The 21,818-nt window shown below is 34.9% G+C and overlaps 1 protein-coding gene and 1 long non-coding RNA gene across 3 annotated transcripts in view; both read left to right on the top strand.

Moving 5' to 3' along the window:
- The window catches only part of LOC127877351 (kinesin-like protein KIF3A), a 34,952-nt gene extending 19,190 nt beyond the window's left edge, over positions 1–15,762 (top strand). Inside the window, exons 10-17 of the mRNA XM_052423095.1 lie at positions 134–226; positions 6,521–6,671; positions 8,144–8,324; positions 9,057–9,167; positions 9,667–9,792; positions 11,062–11,184; positions 11,606–11,745; positions 12,341–15,762. Coding sequence (XP_052279055.1) covers positions 134–226; positions 6,521–6,671; positions 8,144–8,324; positions 9,057–9,167; positions 9,667–9,792; positions 11,062–11,184; positions 11,606–11,745; positions 12,341–12,380 — 965 coding nt within the window. The 3' untranslated portion in view covers positions 12,381–15,762. The remainder of the gene's footprint in view (positions 1–133; positions 227–6,520; positions 6,672–8,143; positions 8,325–9,056; positions 9,168–9,666; positions 9,793–11,061; positions 11,185–11,605; positions 11,746–12,340) is intronic.
- A 1,472-nt stretch (positions 15,763–17,234) lies between these two features.
- LOC127879472 (uncharacterized) lies at positions 17,235–21,699 on the top strand. 2 transcript variants are annotated; one of them, XR_008049112.1, is made up of 5 exons: positions 17,235–17,252; positions 19,141–19,243; positions 20,008–20,064; positions 21,097–21,188; positions 21,535–21,699. It is a non-coding gene; the product is annotated as an uncharacterized LOC127879472 (long non-coding RNA). The 2 variants fall into 2 exon arrangements; XR_008049111.1 differs by lacking the exon at positions 17,235–17,252 and having other exon boundaries at positions 19,046–19,243.
- The last annotated feature ends 119 nt before the right edge of the window (positions 21,700–21,818 follow it).

The raw sequence follows: 21,818 nt of genomic DNA, 5'->3' as shown, positions 1-21,818 counted from the left end.
TTTGCCAGTTTATCAATTAAGTATTTTTAATATTATATTCATCCATTACTATTCATCCTCAGACATATCTAATTTCCAAGTGATTGTATTGTATGCTACCACAACTCTTATGCCTTTTTCGATAATATTTTAGGAGTCACTGATGATGAGGGATCTGAGGAAAGTGAGGAAGAAGTCATGGAAAATGGGGTCAAAGTTCGCAGAAAGAAGAAGAAAACAAAGAAAGGTATTACATACAATTTATGTTAGCAATATTTATTTTTGGTCTCAATATTTATTTTTGGTTGACTTAAAAATATTTTTATAATCAAAGACATGCATTATACAGTTGTGTAGAGCTGCAACAATTCACCAACAGCTCGATTCGATTTTGATTTCAGACAGACCGATACCGATTGTTTCGATTTGATTCATCTTTCAACCTTGTTTTATCATATATTCACTCTTCTGCCTCAAAAAAAACATTTCTGTTCAAATGTGTTGCATGCCTAGATATCTTGGGCATTTGTGTGTTTGTTTTATATAATGATATACAAATGTAGTTTGGTTGGTTCAACAGTGTTTCAATATTATACTTAAACCCAGAACTGGTACAAGCAACTGCTACCTCCTGCTAAATCAACGTTATGTTTGTGTTTGACATGTTGTATTATATTAGTGGTTGAACCGGACTTAGGGTATGCCACGTCTGTGAAGCACAGTTAACACGTAGCTTTATCTGGGGGCTACCATCCCGAAACCCAAAATACTGCCACACTTATGATTTTAGCTTCTAAGGCGTATCTGATAATTTCAATTTGTCGGCCACAACTTCTTTCAGCCATTTTGACGCTTTTTCCGAAAGTAGACCGTAAAGCGCTTATTGATTGGATGACTAAAGTTATAAGTAACCAATCGCACGCATCGTAATTACAGGTAAAGATATAACCTATACTGTATCAAATAGTCAGAGTGCAGCGCGCTTTACGTCCTATGTCTATATGTTAAAGAATCTAATCGAATTTGGTAGGGTTGGTATCGTAATCGATTCGACGCTTTTAAAACCCATTTTTGATGCATTGGATCAAATCGTTGCAGCTCTACTTTTGTGATTTGCTTTTTCTAAAACTGTATGATGTCATAAAAATCATGTTGTTGTAAAGCAATTTGCAACTTTAATTATAGTCGTCAGGTTCTGTATAAGCACATAAAATGTTAAAAGTGGTGATTCTTTTTTCAAACGTTCATTTTACTGGGCATACTGTTATTTTCACTTCAGACTTTCAGGCTTTATTGTATAGAATAATCAAGTAATAGAAGATAATGTTAGTCAATAACATATGTTAAACAGATCCTACACAACATAGTGCTTTCACTGTTTTGGTAATCAAGTAGCATTATGCATATACTTTTATTATATACCTTCTTTTAGCAGATTGCTTTAAGTTGTAAATGATAAAAACTAAATCTCTGTTTAATTTTATTAAATGTTAAAAACAGAATCTCTATTTAATTAAACAAAATGTTATGAAAGAAAAAGAAACAAAAATGCTGAATACTTGAAAGCTTTTCAGTCACTTTTTGTTTCATTTTGATAGTTTTGATTGATTGCGCATGATGCATAACTGATATGCTACCGAAGGTATTGAATAAACCATAGTGTTACCCTTTCATTAAATGTACATAATAGTGTAGAACATATACATTTGTAAGCATTCTCAGGGCAGTGATTTTTCTAGTATCAGACAATTTTTATTTTTGATAAGCAAAAAGCTATTTCACATCAGCTTGGAAAAAAAGCTTTTTTGTTCAACAATATTTAGATGTGATGGTCAAAATGTTAAAGTCATTGAAATATTTGTCAAAATCACAACCCTGTGTGTTATATTCTTATCTACTAGAAGCATTATTTTAACCCTTAATGAAAGAAATATTTTCCCCCCACTTCATTCAATAGGACAAGCTGGTATGTACACTTTGTCACCACCCTTCTTTTCACATGTCACATTTTAGTAGTTAGTTACCCTGTTAGGTTCAGGTTTATTGCTATAGTTGGTATGTATGCTTATTTATTGAAATGCTAAAATATCAATGAGGCCATCAACAATCATGCCAATTAAACTTGCACTGTAGCCATCTTTATAAATATAAGGAACATTTTCCTGTGAAAATAATTGTTGTATACTTACAAAAATATGAAAAACAATATTATTAAAAACTATTTAATACATGTACATCAACTAAAGGTGAGAAATAATAAACATGATGTTTAAATTAAACCAATATTTTTTTTATTTAAATAAAACATATTTTTTCCATTTTCACGTAGAATAATTTATTATCTGTTCCACCATTATTTAACCATTGTATACTTTCTTTTTTATTTGTATATGTTAGTTATGCTCGATTGGTCATTGTCGGCTCGGGTACTACTTACATGTACCCCAGGTAATCTTAAGTATACTTACATATAATTATATTCACATGTATGTCAATTTGCTGTAAAATGGCCTCTATATTATCGAAACTCATACTCAAAAACCATGTTGATGCATTTTTTCTTTAAAGAGAAGTTTGTTTAAGACAATCGGTAGGGTGTTTTACGATATCGGATTTTGAGCGGGAATACAACTCGGTACAGTCTAATATCGACCGGGTATGATTAAGTATATATATTTACTGTACCTGGGGTACATGTAAGTATACTTAAGAGTACCCGGGGTACATGTAAGTAGTACCTGAGCCGACAAAGACCTATTGAGCGTTAGTTATTTCTCACTTTCAACATGCATTTTTGGACAATATTTGGTCAATATGTGGAGATATGTAAGATTTTATCAGCAATCAACAGGTTTTTAATAAAATAAGAGTATAACTTATGTGTTAACTTAATTATAACACTGCATCAAGTTTGTTAAAGCTTTTAGACAAACTAAAGTACTGTTAAGGAAAATGATAATATATCTTGAGAACATCATAATGTAACTGTATGCGTACCTCTATTTAGTAATATATATTTGCAACTATACTGAATTTTGTGAAATATTTTTTGGGTGCACCTTTCTATCATACCTTCATTGAATAATCACTGTGTATTTTATTCCAACAAAACATTTTAAGGATAATATATCAGTTCTTAATGCCAACATGTGCAATAGTACTTCAGCTAAATTTTGCAATCATGAAACTTTTATCAGTGCTGTGCAATTTTTTCCACAGCCCTAGTTTTAGTGACTTTATCTACAGAATGTTTCATTTACATGCTTAAAATTTATAAGAACAATTAAAATTTTATAATAACATTTTTGTTTTTGCAAATATTAAATACCGGTAAATTTAATTATAACATTAAAGTGTATTAGTGAATTACATTTTTACCCATTAGTCTGGTCTATATTTTGAGCAATATTTTTTGGTAAAAATGAAACATCCGATTCAGGAAGATCTTAAATTCACAATAATGCATTTTAAGCTCAACTGTAAAATGAGGATCTTGTGCTCATGATGAGCTGTTGTGGTCAATCTTGTGGTTAATCTATGTCCACCGTACATGAAACTTGGTCACAATGTTTGTCTTGACAATTTCTAAAGGAAGTTTAAATATGGTTTACATGCAATAAAAAACTTGGTCACCATGTCAAAACTAACAAAAGCCGTAATACATGTTCTATTAGAGAAGCCACATTCATGACTCAATTTCGATTAAACTTGTTGGATGTTTATCTTTTAAAGCCAGATAAGCACAATTTCTAAGCCAGATTGGAATATGGTTCAAGTTTGGTAAAAAAGTAGACTACAAGGGTCTTAGACAATTGATGTTTTAGTCAGTTGAATGTTTTATAGCCATCTTGCATTAATTGTATTGCTAACTAAAATGGTTGTGGAAGCACAGTTTAAAATTGGACATGCCAATACATCACAGTATAAGATAACTTGATTTTATGGGTTGGCTTTTTCATGTTGTTTTATAAATTCATGAAATGTATCTCATGATAATTCGTTTCTACAATGGAACATTGCAGAAGGTAGATATATCTGTTGTTGTCCAGTATTTCTGCTTTTCTTTTTATGCCACTAGTAGGGTGGCATATAGCAGATGAACTGTCCATCAGTATGTCCGTCAGTCTGTCCGTCTGTCCGAAAAAACATTAGCATTGGCCATAACTTTTTCACTATTGAAGATAGCAACTTGATATTTGGCATGCATGTGTATCTCATGGAGCTGAACATTTTGAGTGGTGAAAGGTGAAGGTCAAGGTCATCCTTCAAGGTCAAATGTCAAATATATGGCGTCTGTCCGTCCAAAAAACTTTAACAATGGCCATAACTTTTTCAATACTAGTATTGAAGATAGCAACTTGATAATTGGCATGCACGTGCATCTCACGGAGCTGCACATTTTGAGTGGTGAAAAGTGAAGGTCAAGGTCATCCTTCAAGGTCAAATGTCTTACATATGATGCGTGTCCGTCCGTCCAAAAACTTTAACATTGGCCATAACTTTTTCACTATTGAAGATAGCAACTTGATATTTAGCATGCAGGTGAATCTCATGGAGCTGAACATTTTGAGTGGTGAAAGGTGAAGGTCAAGGTCATCCTTCAAGGTCAAATGTCAAATATATGGCGTCTGTCCGTCCGAAAACTTTAACATTGGCCATAACTTTTTCAATATTGAAGATAGCAACTTCATATTTGGCATGCATGTGTATCTCATGAAGCTGTACATTTTGAATGGTGGAAGTTCAAGGTCAAGGTCATCCTTCAAGGTCAAAGGTAAAAAAAAAAAATCAAAGTGGCGTTCTCATGAAGCTGCACATTTTGAGTGGTGGAAGTTCAAGGTTAAGGTCATCCTTCAAGTTCATCCTTCAAGGTTACAGGTCAATTATTTTATTTTATTTTTTTCAAAGTGGCGCAATAGGGGGCATTGTGTTTTTGACGAACACATCTCTTGTTCATTTGTAATTTTGCTAATGCTTTACCCCCCACCCATCTGAATTCTGTAATAATGTTCTTAAAGGGACTGTAAACCGCGATTGACGAAAAAAGAAAAGTTCTAAAAAACCGTATTATTTACAATTATTAGTTTATATTGGTTAAAATATCACGACTGGATATTACACTTCTTGAAAAAGTTCATATTTTCAGTATATTTGGAACCAAAATTTTGCGATGTTAAATTGAAAGTACATTGCGAAAATAGGTGACATAACGATATACACACTATAAATAACGCAAGTAGATTGATCATTTTATATATAAAATATATACGATTCACTACGCATGCACACTTTGCATTCCTGGGTTTACCACGTGAGGATGATGATCAATCTACCTTTGTTATTTATAGTTAACTGGTATTTACCTGGTAGACATACCCAGTAAAATTTATTACGGAATAAACTAAAAATATGAAAACTTAACAACTTTTTTCAAGTAATTTCGTCTTTTTTCGTCAATCGCGGTTGACAGTCCCTTTAAAGTTTTTATGAGATCTTATTTCACATTAAGTAGTCTTTCCAAATTCTTTTTCAATTTTTGTTTTGAATATGAAACGTCTCAAGTGTCTGACAATTGTTTTCCTGATTAAATTTAAAAGTAACATGGTTGGGGCATGAAACACCCTCAGTTATAGTTCTGGTTGAACTATAATTGCAATGCTTAGCTTCTTTTAATTTATTGTCAATTACGATATTTTATTCACAGTATGCAATAAGATTGACGTGTTTCTTTTGTATCTCTTTTGTTTTGATTAGCGATAATAAGTCTATCACTTGTTGCAGAGCTTTGCTTTTATTTTGTTTTTGTTCTATATGCTGATTACATGTATATTATAATTTTAAAAAGTTACAATAATGAAACAGTTTTTTTCCCCATTTCTGCTCCTAATAAAATTGGTAATTTTATAATAATGGACAATTATCATTTTAGAACATTATAGTATTATCTTTTCTTTTGTTATCGCGCCATAGGCGGAGTGATATTGTTTTGGCGTTGTCCGTCCCTCCGTCTGTCTTTCCGTCCGTCCGTTTTTCCGTCCGTCCGGAGCTATATCTTGAAAGTGCTTTGGCAGATTTGATTGAAACTTGGTATGAGCATATATATGGATAAGAGGATGATGCACGCCAAATGGCATTGTAAACCATCTGTTAATAACAGAGTTATGGCCCTTTGTATGTTGAAAAAAGCTTTTTTGAGTGTCAAATATAACACTTTTGTGTCCAGAAGCATATTGGCGGGGGATATCAATTCAACGAATTTGCTTGTTTTTATTTAAATGCAGCATTTTAACAATAAAAGTAATACACTGATTATAAACATACTTAAAACTTTTTTTTTTTGTGAATGAAGTGGACTGAAAATTTGAAATTAGAACTTCTTATTTCAGCCCATTGTTGATTACAGCTCACTTTTAAATGTAGATGATGTAAAAGAAATTTTTCCAAATTTGTTTTAAGACCTGAATCTTTCATTAGTCTAACTTCAAGATAATTGTGTATATAAAGATACAACAAAAACCTTTCGTTGTGTATTTTATAATAGCCCACATTAGCAAGGAGAAGATGTTAGAGATACAGTCAAAGATTGATGCGGATAGACGTAAGCTGCTGGAACAGAAAGACATGGCAGAGGAGGAAAAGAACAAGGTTCAGGAGGATCTAGAACTGAAGGAAGCAGAGCTGAAGAAATACCAGTAAGTGTTGGCCGATGTGATGTAATGTTAAGTGTAAAAGAAATACCAGTTGGTGTTGGTGGATGTGATGTAATTTTAGAAAGTGTAAAAGAAATACCAATTAGTGTTGACGGATGTAATGTTATGTTAGAAAGTGTAACAGAAATACCAGTAAGTGATTGCGGATGTGATGTTATTTAAAAAAGTGTAAAAGAAATACCAGTAAATGTTTGCAGATGTAATGTTGTTAGAAAGTGTAACAGCAAATACCAGTTAGTGTTTGCAGAAGTGATGTCAGAAAGTGTAAAAGAAATACCAGTAAGAGTTTGGAACGTGACGTCAGAAATTGCAAAATGATGCAAAAAAGTGGGACAAGCTGTTAGAAATTAGAAAGTTTCAAAGAAATACCAGTATTTTATGGAATGTTATGTTAGAAAGTGCAAATAAAATTAGTCAGTGTTGGGGACTGTTTGAAATTGTCAATGAAATTCCAGTAAGTGAATGGTAAAAAGTGTAAATAAAACTACAACAGTTGATTTCTTTTATTTAAACGCATGCTTAATCAAGTAGTGTTATTTGTAATTTGTGTTTTATTTCACATAATGCCTATGTAAAATGATAAGGATTTAATGATAAAACTGATGTTTCACAAGATGTTAACCCTTTCCCACTCAGAAGCAAAGTTCAAATAGCAATATGCAACCGAAATAAACCACAACAGCCTGTGAGTAACTTGTAGGCTGTTCAGGTTTCATGCTGTTTGCTGCTGATCAGTAGGGTTGGAAATGAAGCCTTTAAAATTTGAAAGTAGTAAGAAAGGTCTATAATTTAACCCTTACAATGCGGGAACCGAATTTTTAAGGCCTTTGCAAACAGTTTGGATCCAGATGAGACGCCACAGAACGTGGCGTCTCATCAGGATCCAAACTGTTTGCTATTCTGATAGTATTCTTTGGAAAACAATCGAAGAAAATGCGAATTTTATTAATTCAGCAGACGACATTTTATCAGACGACAAATTTCCCAGCATGCAAAGGGTTAATATTATTTTTTAAGAGACTGACTACAAAGTGCATATCTGAGCGGGAATGGGTATCTTTAGGTTCAAAATAAACCTATTTACTATGGTCTTTAAATCCATTTGAATTTCTCATGTACTACAAACTGGGCCCGTATTCACCAAACAATTCTTAGATTTAAGTCTAAGAATAAAGAATTTTCTTTAAATTAATATATTCAATAATTGCTTGATTTTTTAGTAAAACTTGTTATTAAACACCTCTATCTATGGAATTATTCATGTAGAACAGTTTGCTAATGACATAATTACCAGTGGATGCATCTATATAGTCAAACAGTGAATGCATTTTTCTTGGTTCCAAGTATTTTCTTTATTCTTAAGTCTAAGAATGGGTTGGTGAATACGGGCCCAAGTCAAAATGCGTATAAATGGTTTTTATTTGCTATACACAACTTCATGGTTGTTATCCCAGGGATGAGCAGGATGCACTGGCCCAGAAGCTGGCAGCCATTGAGAAGAAGATCATTGTGGGAGGTGAGAACCTGCTGGAGAAGGCAGAGGAGCAGGAGCGGCTGCTTGAGGAGAGCGCTGTAGAGCTGGCAGACAGGAAGGCCAAGGAGGAGAAACTCAGGAAACAACTGGAGGAGAAGGAGGTTAGTGATGTGTAACCCTGTCACTCTCAGTAATAAAAGCGGATATATGTAAATGAAACCAGCATAAATCTAGAACAGCCTGGGAGTAACTCGCAGTCTGTTCAGGTTTTATCCAGTTTGCTGCTCATTAGTATCTTAGGGTTGGAGATGAAGCCTTAACTCTCGAATCTAGTAAGAAAGATCTTTAATTTGAACATTTTTAAAAACTTCCAACCCTTCAAAATGCGTATCAGAGCAGGAAAGAGTTCAGTTAGTGTTTGCAGGATTTTGAGCCATGGATGTTTTGAAAAACAAGCTTATTTGAGCAGGTGATGAGAAAAAATAAGCAACAAAGTGTTTGTTGTTTAGCGTAAACAAATTAAGTGTTAAATTTGATAATCAGAATAAATATTGAATATGGGCACACAGCTATAGAAGAAGATAATGTTGTTTGTTTGTTGGTGTACTGAAGAGCGTCTTCAAGAGTATGTGGTAAGCAGACGACCTTTCATAGAAGATTGTAAGTATGCAAGCAAAATTAGCATCATGAGTAGAACTTTAACTGACAAAAATATTCTTTTAAATACAAATTATTGTGGCAAACAAAGACAATGGTTTAAAAGGTTTTGACATTGTTTGTTTGCTTTATGTCTCAAATATAAAGTTTAATTAAAGTATCTTATTATTCATATTTACTGTCAAAAATAATATGAGATGTACATTTCATATGTTGCTTTTTTATCTCTCTTTCAGCAAGAACGACTCGACATTGAGGAGAAATATTCAAGTCTCCAAGAAGAAATTGCAGGAAAGACAAAGAAACTAAAGAAGGTGTGGACCATGCTGATGCAAGCAAAATCTGAGGTAAATGGCACACCCGTAATATCTATCCTTTCTGGCAAGATAAAGAGACAAAGTACTGATTTTTTAAGCCCAAGGTTTTTCTTGGTATTGAGTCAAAATATTAATTTTTTTGAACACTTCAGACTACATAGCTGGGGTAATACTAAAAATGTATTGATATTATCAGTGAATTGCTTAATGTGTATCTCTCACTATTTCAGTCATGTATTTGTCATAGTATGTTACTGACCATATCTTGATTTATTGATATTTATTGGAAATCATCCTTTAATTCAAAATTCTCAAAAAAGTGAGGCATATTTTGTATGTCCTTATCTGTGCACTCTGGTCTGGAGATAGAATGTCTCTAACGAGGGCACAAAACTTTGAGTGACTATATAGTGGATGGTGCAGCGCTTGACAGACTGGGTAAGCTGGTCTAGAGCAATGCTGGCAGCATATGTCATAAGACGGGTTTTTGTATGAGGCGACTCTTGTACTAATGACTCTCAGTTTTTAGATTGCAGATTTACAGCAGGAGCATCAGAGGGAGATGGAGGGACTCCTGGAGAATGTGCGACAGCTGTCTCGGGATCTGAAGCTGCAGATAATGGTTATTAACAACTTTATTCCTCCTGAATATCAGGTATGTTATGTTAATGATAAGATTCATTAAAATGTGAGGCACAGCTAGGCAAGCTAGTTTGTAATTTACTCAACTGTAAATTTGAAAATGTTAAGTTGAAAGTTTGCCTTATTTTTATGCCCACAGAAGGGTGGCATATAGCAGTTGAACTGTTCATCAGTCCGTCTGTCAGTCAGTCTATCCGTCCATCTGAAAACTTTAACATTGCCTATAATTTTTGCAATATTGAAGATAGCAACTTGATATTTGGCATGCATGTGCATATTATGGAGCTGCACATTTTGAATGATAATGGTCAAGGTCATCCTTCAAGGTAAAAGGTCAAATATCTGGCCTTAAAGCGGCACAGTTGGGGGCATTGTGTTTCTGACAAACACATCTCTTGTTTGAATAAGGATTGTTAAGGAAACTTTTAAATAACCTGTCTTCCCTTTCTTAAAGTTTGTGTGTGTGCAGTTTTTCAAGAGTATTTCAGTCATATGACAGCATTCAGTTAACCAACACACACTTGTCCTTAATTAGCTGGTTTACCTGTAACCAGCATTAAGTGTACAAACTTCTGTCAGTAACTGAAAACTGCCCAACTTGGATAAGAGGTAGGGGGAGAATGGCTGTTTAAAGATTGCATGACCATTCCACACACAAGCTATGTGGACAGGCCGGAGATCCTCCCCCCAATTTTCGGATTTGTAGTCCAATGCTCTACTAACTGAGCTCCACTCACCCAGCCTGGGATTCAAGTACAACAATTGTCACTTACTTGCATTAGTTTATGCACACTGAATTTTCAAACTGCTAAGCAATGCGAAACTTGGAGTGAGAGTATTTGAACTGAGCCCCATGATACATAATATTGTTAGAAATGGTAAAAAAAATGAAAAGGTAAGTAAATTTATTCTCTGAAAATAAAATGCTATATTGCTGTATAAAATGTATACATATATTGTCCTTCAATGTTTATCAAATATTATATAGGAAATTTCTCTTTACAGACTTATTAGTTAGTGTCATTATCAAAATCAGATGACATCTTTGTAGCATTCTTTTTCGAGGAAATAATACTAGGATAAAATTAGTAAAATGTTTGATGAATTCACTTTTTTCAGTTACTTTAAAACTCTAAAAATACATTTTAGCAAACAAAAGTAGCCAGCATATTTGACTTGACAATACAGAGTTCAGTTGTTGATATGCATTTTCTTATACAAATGTTTGCTCGCCTATTCACCTATTGACTATTATTCTTATAATAAAAAATGTCATTTCCAGGAGATGATTGAGCAGCATGTGGCGTGGAATGAAGACATCGGTGAGTGGCAGCTGCGATGTGTGGCATACACGGGAAACAACATGAGGAAGCAGACACCACAGCCCGAAAAGGAAAAAGATAAGGTGATTATACTTTGATGGGCTTTAAAGGAAGTCACTTTGTCCATCTGTTTGATGATTGGTCTGTCAGTGTTTCGACAAATTTATTTCTTAAACAATAAATTAAAAATATTTTGTTGCGTAGATGTGCAAAAGCCTTTTCATCCTCTTTTATCCCCCACATAATTTAATTTATGTGCCCTTCATTGGGCATAAAAGAAGCAAACATTTAAAAAATTTAAAATCAATTAACTTGAAACTTCAGCTATATTATTACCATGAAATGTAGGTGTTCCACTTAGTTCATGATCCACATCAAGCATACAAAGCTTTGATGTGTCTTCTCCTAGTAATGCCATTGCATTAAAGATATAGTCATTATTATGTTATTAATAACATTGATAATTGTGAATATGTTTCTGAATTGTAATGACATCCACATCAGCGTAATGAGCCGGACCTCTCAAGTGTGTACCTGGCATATACCGCTGAAGGCGCCCAGCAGGCCTTGAAACAGAAAGCAGGCAAATCCAGCAGGCCAAAATCCAGCAGACCGAAATCTTCCAGACCAAAATCGTCTAAAAAGTAAGTGGTCAAAAGCACTCTAATCATGTGATTTAAACATGAAAACTTGCATTACTTTTCTAATGAAGTGAGTTTGATAATTGTTGACAACAATTTGTTAATGTATTTGACTGAAGTTTAACCTGTATAACCTGTATCCTGGAACTTTAATTTCTTTAATTCATCACAATGATTATGGTAAAGAAGTGTTTTTCCAATACAAATTGAAGCACTTTTTGTGCAATAAATGACATGTAACTTAATAATCTATCAATCCAAATAATCAATTTTGGTTATTTCAATTATTTAAATACTGTGCACAAATATGTTTTAGGAGTAATACAATACGATGCTTTTGTTCAATTTTAAATGTAAGCAGCAATATGAATTCTAACCTAGGTATGTGAAAACAGGGCTTACTGCATGTTAGTGAAGTGTCATCCCATATAAGCCTGTGAAGTCCACACAGGCTAGTCAGGGACAACACTTTCTACTACTAATTAGATATTGGTTTAAATGAAATCTCTTCTAAACTGCACAGGCAAATCTAGGTTGACACTTTACGCCTGATGCTTTAAACCCAGTTTTAACAGAGCAAACTGTGCTATATTTGCAGAAAACGCAAGGATGCAGACATTGACAACATACTGCAGTGACTCTACAGGGCGGCCCTGGCTCTGCTATTCCTGGATATCTATCTGTACATCTGCTGTCAGCACATCTCGTACCTTATTGACCAATCATCTTTAGACTTCTCTCCGGTCACAGTTGGAACTTCTGGGGACCACAAAACAATCTGGCATCTTCATTCGCCTCTTTTAAATCTTGGCTATTTTGCAAACATTTTTTCTGTTGGGCTTTCACATTTTGTGCGCAGGGTCTTTGTTTTTATTGCTACAATTGTTATATTTATCGTGTGGCTTGTCACGTGTTATGTTCTAAATGTTTTGCTGTACTGAATCTCTTTTTTTGAAATTTTTATGTAGAGTGTGAATTGACATTCAAATGAATATAGCCCATGCCCTGACTGAAGGATGCATCAAAGACTTGTTTATGTTCAGACTAGAGTATCTTTAAAGTAAGAATATTCTTTACAGATTAATTAATTTGTGAAATGTTAAAATAACATAGTTAGCTCAACATCAAGGGTCAAATAAAAACAATATTAATGTCAAACCTTCATGTGGAAAGCATGATACAACAGTCACAATGGTCAATTGCTTGGGTGGTGTGTGTACAAGCATGATACAACAGTCACAATGGTCAATTGCTTGGGTGGTGTGTGTACAATGATACAACAGTCACAATGGTCAATTGCTTGGGTGGTGTGTGTACAATGATACAACAGTCACAATGGTCAATTGCTTGGGTGGTGTGTGTACAATGATACAACAGTCACAATGGTCAATTGCTTGGGTGGTGTGTGTACAATGATACAACAGTCACAATGGTCCATTGCTTGGGTGGTGTGTGTACAAGCATGATACAACAGTCACAATGGTCAATTGCTTGGGTGGTGTGTGTACAATGATGCAACAGTCACAATGGTCAATTGCTTGGGTGGTGTGTGTACAAGCATGATACAACAGTCACAATGGTCAATTGCTTGGGTGGTGTGTGTACAATGATACAACAGTCACAATGGTCAATTGCTTGGGTAGTGTGTGTACAAGCATGATACATGATACAACAGTCACAATGGTCAATTGCTTGGGTGGTGTGTGTACAAGCATGATACAACAGTCACAATGGTCAATTGCTTGGGATGTGTGTGTACAAGCATGATACAACAGTCACAATGGTCAATTGCTTGGGTGGTGTGTGTACAAGCATGATACAACAGTCACAATGGTCAATTGCTTGCGTGGTGTGTGTACAAGCATGATACAACAGTCACAATGGTCAATTGCTTGGGTGGTGTGTGTACAAGCATGATACAACAGTCACAATGGTCAATTGCTTGGGTGGTGTGTGTACAAGCATGATACAACAGCCACAATGGTCAATTGCTTGGGTGGTGTGTGTACAAGCATGATACAACAGTCACAATGGTCAATTGCTTGGGTGGTGTGTGTACAAGCATGATACAACAGTCACAATGGTCAATTGCTTGGGTGGTGTGTGTACAAGCATGATACATGATACAACAGTCACAATGGTCAATTGCTTGGGTGGTGTGTGTACAAGCATGATACAACAGTCACAATGGTCAATTGCTTGGGTAGTGTGTGTACAAGCATGATACATGATACAACAGTCACAATGGTCAATTGCTTGGGTGGTGTGTGTACAAGCATGATACAACAGTCACAATGGTCAATTGCTTGGGTGGTGTGTGTACAAGCATGATACAACAGTCACAATGGTCAATTGCTTGGGTGGTGTGTGTACAAGCATGATACAACAGTCACAATGGTCAATTGCTTGGGTGGTGTGTGTACAACTGACCATTTGCAGACTGCTACTTTGTCATTCATCATGCAATTTTACACTTATTGCACCTGATTCTCTACAGCAAATGCCAAAGTCACATATAGAGGTCAAAGGTCAAATTAGGCCATATAGCTACTTGTCAGGGGTAACTTTGGCATTCGTCATATTCAATGTTAAAATAACTTGCCACAAATGACCACTACAAGGTGTGTTTTGTGTAACATTCGTCTCCCTAATTTAAAGGTCAAGGTCACACTTAGTGTTTGAAAGACATATTTCGCCATAGCAGCATGTCCGGACTGTAACTTTGTCATTCCTCATGAACATTTGAAAATAAACTACCACTAATGTCCTCCATGAGAAGTCAAAGTGTGTTGCTTTAAATCCATTTCCCTTTCTTAAACGTCATGGTCAAACATAAACATCAAACTTAAAATGTGGCCCTAGGAACAGCTTGTCCGGACTGTTATCATTCATCATGAAATTTTAAGATAATTTGCCTCAAATGTAAACCTTGTTTTTTAGGTTGAAGTTATGGGCCTTGGACTTAGACATTGTCCTTTTTTCAGAGTTATGAAACGCTTTCAGATATTTAGCTGCTTTTTGGTATGTGAGTCTACCTACATGACTTACAGATGAAGTGTGAGTTTCGTTCTGGTACATTGATTTTTGGCAAAGCTATGGGCCTTCAACTTAGAAAATTTCTCAATAATAACCCAAATATAATAATGTCCCAGAGGTTTTTTTTAAGAAACACCCTCAGATAGCTGCTTTCTGGTATGTTTGTCTACCTACATTACTTAGATGAAGTGTGAATTTCATTCCGGTCCATTGATTTTTGTGCGATGTTATGTGCCTTGGACTTCAAAACGCAGGAGAGAGCATTGTGTTTCATAACGCATGTCTTGTTTATTTAATGATGATGTATTATCCTTAAGCCAACGATCCATCAACAAAAATTTAATATATTGTGATAAAGTGGTATTTTAAACAGTTTCAGTTATGTGAAAGGCGATGAAGGTTGTGATTTTTTTAGAAGTTTTCTTATTTATGTAACATGTTTCTAACAGTGTGTCATTTATTATACGCCTGTTTAAAAACGGGGCTTATTATGAGAACACATCGGCATGCAGCTTCGTGACAATGTGTCTACTTAATAAGTCTAAACAGTTTAAACCGGATCATCCTGAAACTTAGTAATTATTTTTGTTAATTAGTTATGAGTGCTGGGACACTCTGGGTCCTCACATAATCCAGCCTCAGGAGCAGAGGGACCTCATAAACTTCAAAATACTCACATACGCCGATCTTTTAACGAGCTTATTTCGTATGTGAAGTTGGAAATCTTGTGTTGTTTATGTGACTTGTAGAAAAAAATTGTATTTATATATTTTGTCATTAATCCGTCCTGTGAACATTTATTTCTTTTTGTTTACATATCATTGTTGTTACGTGTTCTTGTTCTCTATTTGCCATGCTGATTCATGCATAATCATTTGGAAATTTAATTTACAGAAAAATGTCAATATCAATTCACATTTTAATAAAAAATTATTTAACAGAATGAAAAAATCGTTTATCTAATCAAGTTTTGATAATGTGCAACTGCGTTATATTGTATAGACCATTTTACAACTGTATATACCGGTACACAAAACATCTCACCACTAAAATTTAAACGACATGTAACTGTTTATACCAGGTTGGAGCGCTAAATAATTATATTTGGCGGTTTAAAATGAATTAAGCGCTCGCCTGAGCATTTGGTTGTGAAAAGGTAACGCCACGGGTAATTATTGATGACATCTCTATGAGAGATTCTATCTATATGCTGTACGTTGAAGACATGTGTAGTCTGCGTAGTATTCGAAATATCATCGCAAATGTTTTTTACAAAACATCTACATAAAAAGAGAGAGTGGTCGTTCTTGGCTTTGGCAAGCACATGTGAATATGAATCCAGAAAAAGTGCTGAGGGGGCATTTCGATGCTTTATTTAATTAAATGTTGATTTTGATGGTAAAAGGTGTTCTCTGTGCGCTGGAGAATCAGTAATAGTAGTAAAATATTGAATTTAATTGTAAAATAACGCACTACGCATCGAGCGGTTTCGACGAATTGCGGTTATTTTTGTAGTAGAAGTTCGAATCCCACATATGTGGGGCGTACAAACATGTTTTAGCATTGTGAATATGTGTATGCTCAGTGTAATTGGGTTGTATATAGTCAGCTGTTTTTTTCATCCGTCGGAATTCAAATTCCGATAGAATAGAGTTTGCCCGGGTCAAACACAAATTTCCCAGACAAAAGGTTCTATCCTACTCGATATCTGTCAGTCCTTCCGGCCGTCACAGTTTTCGTTGCAGCGCGAGATCTCGGACACTAATCCAAATTTGATTAAATTTGCTATGCAGTGTCCCTATAGGTTGAACAGGTGCACTCTTTTCAGGTCGTTTTGGTCAAATAATATTTTGAATACATCATGTTTCTGAGAGATACAGCGTTTTATTTATTTTTATTTCTCACTTCGTATCGCGCGATCTCAGCTACTTATGATCCGAATTTGTTTTTATTTTGCAGCATCAATATATGGTAGACATGCAAATAATTGTCCAATAATTTTTAAACTGAGTTAATGCCCTTTGATTAAAAATATGATTTTTAAATGGATTTTCGTGTCCTCCAGAGATCGCAGGAACTAATGATCTGGATTTCATTAAAACTGTATTAACCCTTTCCTTGTATGCGGGACATTACAAGATAGTCCGGCCATTCCGCTCTGTTGATTATACAGCGAGTTTTTTTCCCTTTCAATAGTAATTCCTTACCGCTTGTGATCTCGGACACTTATGATCTTAATATTACGCCACGTCATATGCAGCATCCGTATTGGGTGGACATGCGGTTTTTTTTCAGGTTGTTCCGTTGGAAAAATTTCCGTGGTAGTAATTGCCTTTACATTAACAATACTGCATTTTCGTATGAAGGATACGTTTCTGTTTCATATCATACCAAATGATCCGACATTGGTGAATCGGTATATGAAGTATCCACACAGAATGAACATAGGCATATTGCGATATCGTTCCGCACCAGTGAGTTTTCATTGAGTTATTTTTCATTGCAGGATAAAATAGATTCCACCCAGCTCACCTATATATCGACAAATCTCATCGTCAATGATCAGCCATCAGTTACTGTGATATTCTTGTTCCTTAATAATGACACCAATATAACATTGTAAATAGATACAAACATCTATAAAAGAGGAAATGCGTTTTTTAACATGTATGTATGTTTAGGGGGAAATACCGTCTACATGCCCCCCTAGACGGCCCATAGAAGTAGCGACTCTTTTTCAAGCTTGCAAGCGATACATTGTCGTTCAAGGGAAGAGTTGGAGAAGTACTTAGTCCACTATTTTAACACTTGTCATCACAAAATAACCTCGAACAACCAAACTTATCTTGAAGGCATGGGAATACTAGGTTCGACAGTTCCGAATATAGCATATTATTTCGCAAATAAGACATTTGAGGACGACGCACCATTCTTAGATTGCTATGTCACGATGTACGTGCAGATAACATCGTTGCTTCAAACATTACATAGCAACGCTATCCTAACCGCAACTATTTGATTGATAGCGTGTTTATCTATCTAAAGATAAATAGACCTTGAGTGGAACTCAACAAATCCCTATTATCAACATTAGTTTACTGTTACTTGCACACCTGAATATTCGCATATGAAAAAGATTCTGGTCTCTTCAGGTTCAATAATAATTCATAATCCTTGACTTTAGGTCATATTTTATTGATCCGAGATTTAAATATTAGAATAATATTCCAATTTCGAATGAAATTAAAAACTCGAAATTGACCTCCGGAAGGCATATGACGTCATCATGCAATCGCGGTCATTCGTGGAGTAAAATGAATGTGGGAATCGACGGAAACTGTTAACCTCTATATACATTTGAAGTATACACATGTTTTCCAAGGAAATTAAGTAAAGGATAATGTAATAATTATTATTATTAAACTAGACGCTTGATGTTATATCGTCAATATCTATTAACTTCTTCCACGAGACTTTCTCACGAAACATGTTTATTTCCTGTCTATTTAAATTGATCGTCTACTTCAAAATGATGAATGTTTTTTTCTTCAAGCGCATGTTGTTAATGAAGATGAGCTGTATATACTTAAAATAGTATGTCCTTATGATGAGTAAGTAGGTTTTTTACCGTCCTTATGCTAGCGTAGCAGGAAGACGCTGCCTAGTTTGCCTAATGGTTGGTAAACGCGCTTCTTATTTAGGCAACTCGGGTTCAAAGCCCGACTCTAGCGGTGTAAACGGACAGATGAAGTTTAATATGGATCATCCGCAGCAGCTCAATGTCACATCAAATATAACTCGATTTCAATGAAAAATTTAGGTGGACACAGCTGCTATAATTCAAAATTCTTCTCCAACTTTTGTGAGTCTAAAACTAATGTGGGTGTGCTTCAATAAGGTAATTTCAGGCGCACTAAAACCAAATAAACTTCCAAACACACGTTAATTGTAGCAAAACTCCAAAACCTCTTTTTAGTGACCAAGGAACAGCCATGCTATGACAATACACTTTTAAAAACTTCGACTTTCCAGTTATGGTGGAATACGTAACTGCGACGCGTTCTACATAATGAAAACTGTTTTGAAATGCCACATGTACTGCAAATGATGCAAATGAGCTGGTATTTATGAGCTACGACCACGATTCTATTGTAAACAAGTTAATTAACCCTTTTGATTTATCTTTATTTAAAACCTTAGAAATTCGTCACCACAAATGACGTACGTCGCTTGTTTTGCGTATATTAATTCAATCATACGGCCTGTTTTCCATCAGACCATGTCCAACTTATGCGTTTATGCACTACGAAAATAGTTCAACAATTGCATAAATAGGCAGCTGCTCAAACTAATTGTTTCTAGACTTTTGTTTTATTAGGAAATTAGGAACACCGGTGCTTCAGGATGAACACAAAAGTCGCATGTATTTGTCTGCTGGTGTGTTTTGTAGCAATGACACACGCACGTGAGTACATTAATAACAATTAAATTGATAATATATAATTGTAGTTTCTGATAATAAAATGTTGAGTAATTTTGCAAAAGATAAATTTGATTTTATGCAAAAGGTGTAAAGGTATATTTTGCAGTCGATGAAACTCTCCAGACAACATTAATACTATCATAACGTTTATAGTTAATCGTAAATCAAAACGTATGCAATAACAAACTGAAATGCGTTTTTCATAGATATATTTCGAGAAAACGTTAATAAGTAACATATCTTTTATATACTTTGCTATGCACGGTAGCAGCGCAAACCAAAAATGCCCATGAAAAATTGTGCGCACTGCACAGTAAAATCAGGGTTGACACTTTTCGCTTTAATGGAAGGTTCGTTTAAAGAAGGTCTGTTCAACTAATATCCAGTTCGGACGGAAAGTGTCGTTCCCGAAATGCCTACGCAGATATCACAGATTATTTAGGACGACACTTTACACACATGCAATAATTCCGGATATCCCAGAGCGAGACACAATTCATAACGACACATTTGCTTTCTTATTTAACATGATATTGTACATATAAACGGTCTACATTGGATTGATTTAAATATCATCATAATAAATGTCATTTTAAATACAGAACACTGGAGTGTAACGTTTTAACACAGTGTTAATATTTCAGCCATATACTATTTATAAAATTAAATTATACTGTGGGCATTTTATATAATAGTGTATCTTACTCTAGCTATTTGTAACATTTTGGTACCTCATTTTATCGTAGAGGATTACGGACGTACACGAGGAGGAGGAGGAGGAGGGGGAGGAGTCAGACCAAGCGGTAAGAACATAGATTGGGTTAATAGGGTAAAAGCCGGTTTCAATGGAAATTGTATTGGTGTATCTTGTTAAGTAAAACAACAATTCTGACAAGCATTGGCGACACCCACGGCATATATTACGTAAGCGCTACATTATTGTTTTGCTAGCCAAAGCCCACGCGATTGAACGAAGATAATGTATTATATATATATTGCGCGTTTTAGATACTTTTGTGTGCTGAGCATACAATGAATCACACCCAATTTAAAAACTCCAAGCATTAATTATCTTTCGCTATTGTTTTTGTAAATAAAACAACGACGTTAATTATATATCCATATATAATACAGTTATGAAATAATCATTAGTACTTTCACGCATTTTTTTTGAAGTCCTTACTTTGAGCGATTTACTTGAATTTTACAGAACTGCCAAAGGTACCCAAACCAACTGCTGTTTATTCTTAACTACAATTGTTGTTTTAGATAAAGGTTGCTTTAAATTCCTTTCTTGTCACTATTACGTCATGCCTTATTTCCATCGCTGTGCAGTTTGTAACTATGTTTTGGTAACATCTCTTCGCAGTATATTGCTATTACATGTATTTACACATATTTTCTGTCTTATATCGCTCTCTCATATTGCGATACGTATTCCCATTCGCTCGTGACATGTTGCTTTGACGAGTTTGCCTCTCTTCGCATCACAGTTGTGAAATATTTCCTTTTTTTCGCAGTATATTGTTATGTTTTATTTTCCTATATTCGCAGTATATTTTTGTGACAAAATTGCCTTTCTTCATAGTACATTTCTATGACGTATTTTACTCTCTATGTAGTATGTTGCTGAGACATATTTGTCTATTCTCGTTGTTTGCTATGTTTTACCTCGCTCTTTCCGCAGTGTAAGTTTGTGTGTTCTTTTCTCTTTTTAACAATACATGCATATTTCTATGACGTTTTCCCCTTCATTTTCGGTATATTGCAAATGCTATGACGTTTTTCCCTCCATTCGCAGTATATTGCTATGACGTTTTCCTCTCGATTCGCAGTGTATTGCTATGACTACCAAGGGCAACCTATTGTACCAGGCCAGAGGTATTGTGATGGCTACAACTGGTGCGAATGCGGCTACAATGGCCAAGTTAGTACAGACACTTTTTTAATTTATAATTGCAACACGCGGGGTGTTTCGATTTAATAAATTACATAATTATACCTTTTCCTTTTTACGCAGATGATATACGAGAGTCAATACAAATGTTAAAGCTCAAATCTGCACAATATATGAAATGTCTGCTTATAATATTGGAGATACATTCCACATGACACTGTATGGTAGATAAACAATATGTACCGAAGTAGTTGATATTACCGGTATGTAATAAAACTCTAGATTCCTATTATAAGCAAACCAAAACGTTTCAAATTAATTGTATAAATATTTACGTATACGAAAGCATGTACAATTGAAATGCGATTTATTTCAGCCTAGAGATTGCACTCTGCAGGCATGTGGTCAGCAAATATATCGCCCCCCTGCATATTAGTTTTCTGTTTCCGGATTCGTCGACCGAACCCTGAATTGCGGTCTTATTTGTTTGCTATATTCAAACATGTTGATTAATAAGAAAAAATAAATGTAGAATCGCTGATGTGTGATTTTGTGAACGACTTACGTAATGTGCGGTATGTTTGACTCGACATCTCAACGCTCAAAGATAGAATGCCAGTTACATGTACATTTTCAGTAGGGGTTCCTCCCAGGCAGATC

The sequence above is a fragment of the Dreissena polymorpha genome, chromosome 4 (genome assembly GCF_020536995.1).
Source record: "Dreissena polymorpha isolate Duluth1 chromosome 4, UMN_Dpol_1.0, whole genome shotgun sequence".
Classification (NCBI taxonomy): Eukaryota; Metazoa; Mollusca; class Bivalvia; order Myida; family Dreissenidae; genus Dreissena; species Dreissena polymorpha.
The sequence above is the reverse complement of the archived record's forward strand: the minus strand, read 5'-3'. Positions and strand labels throughout refer to the sequence as shown.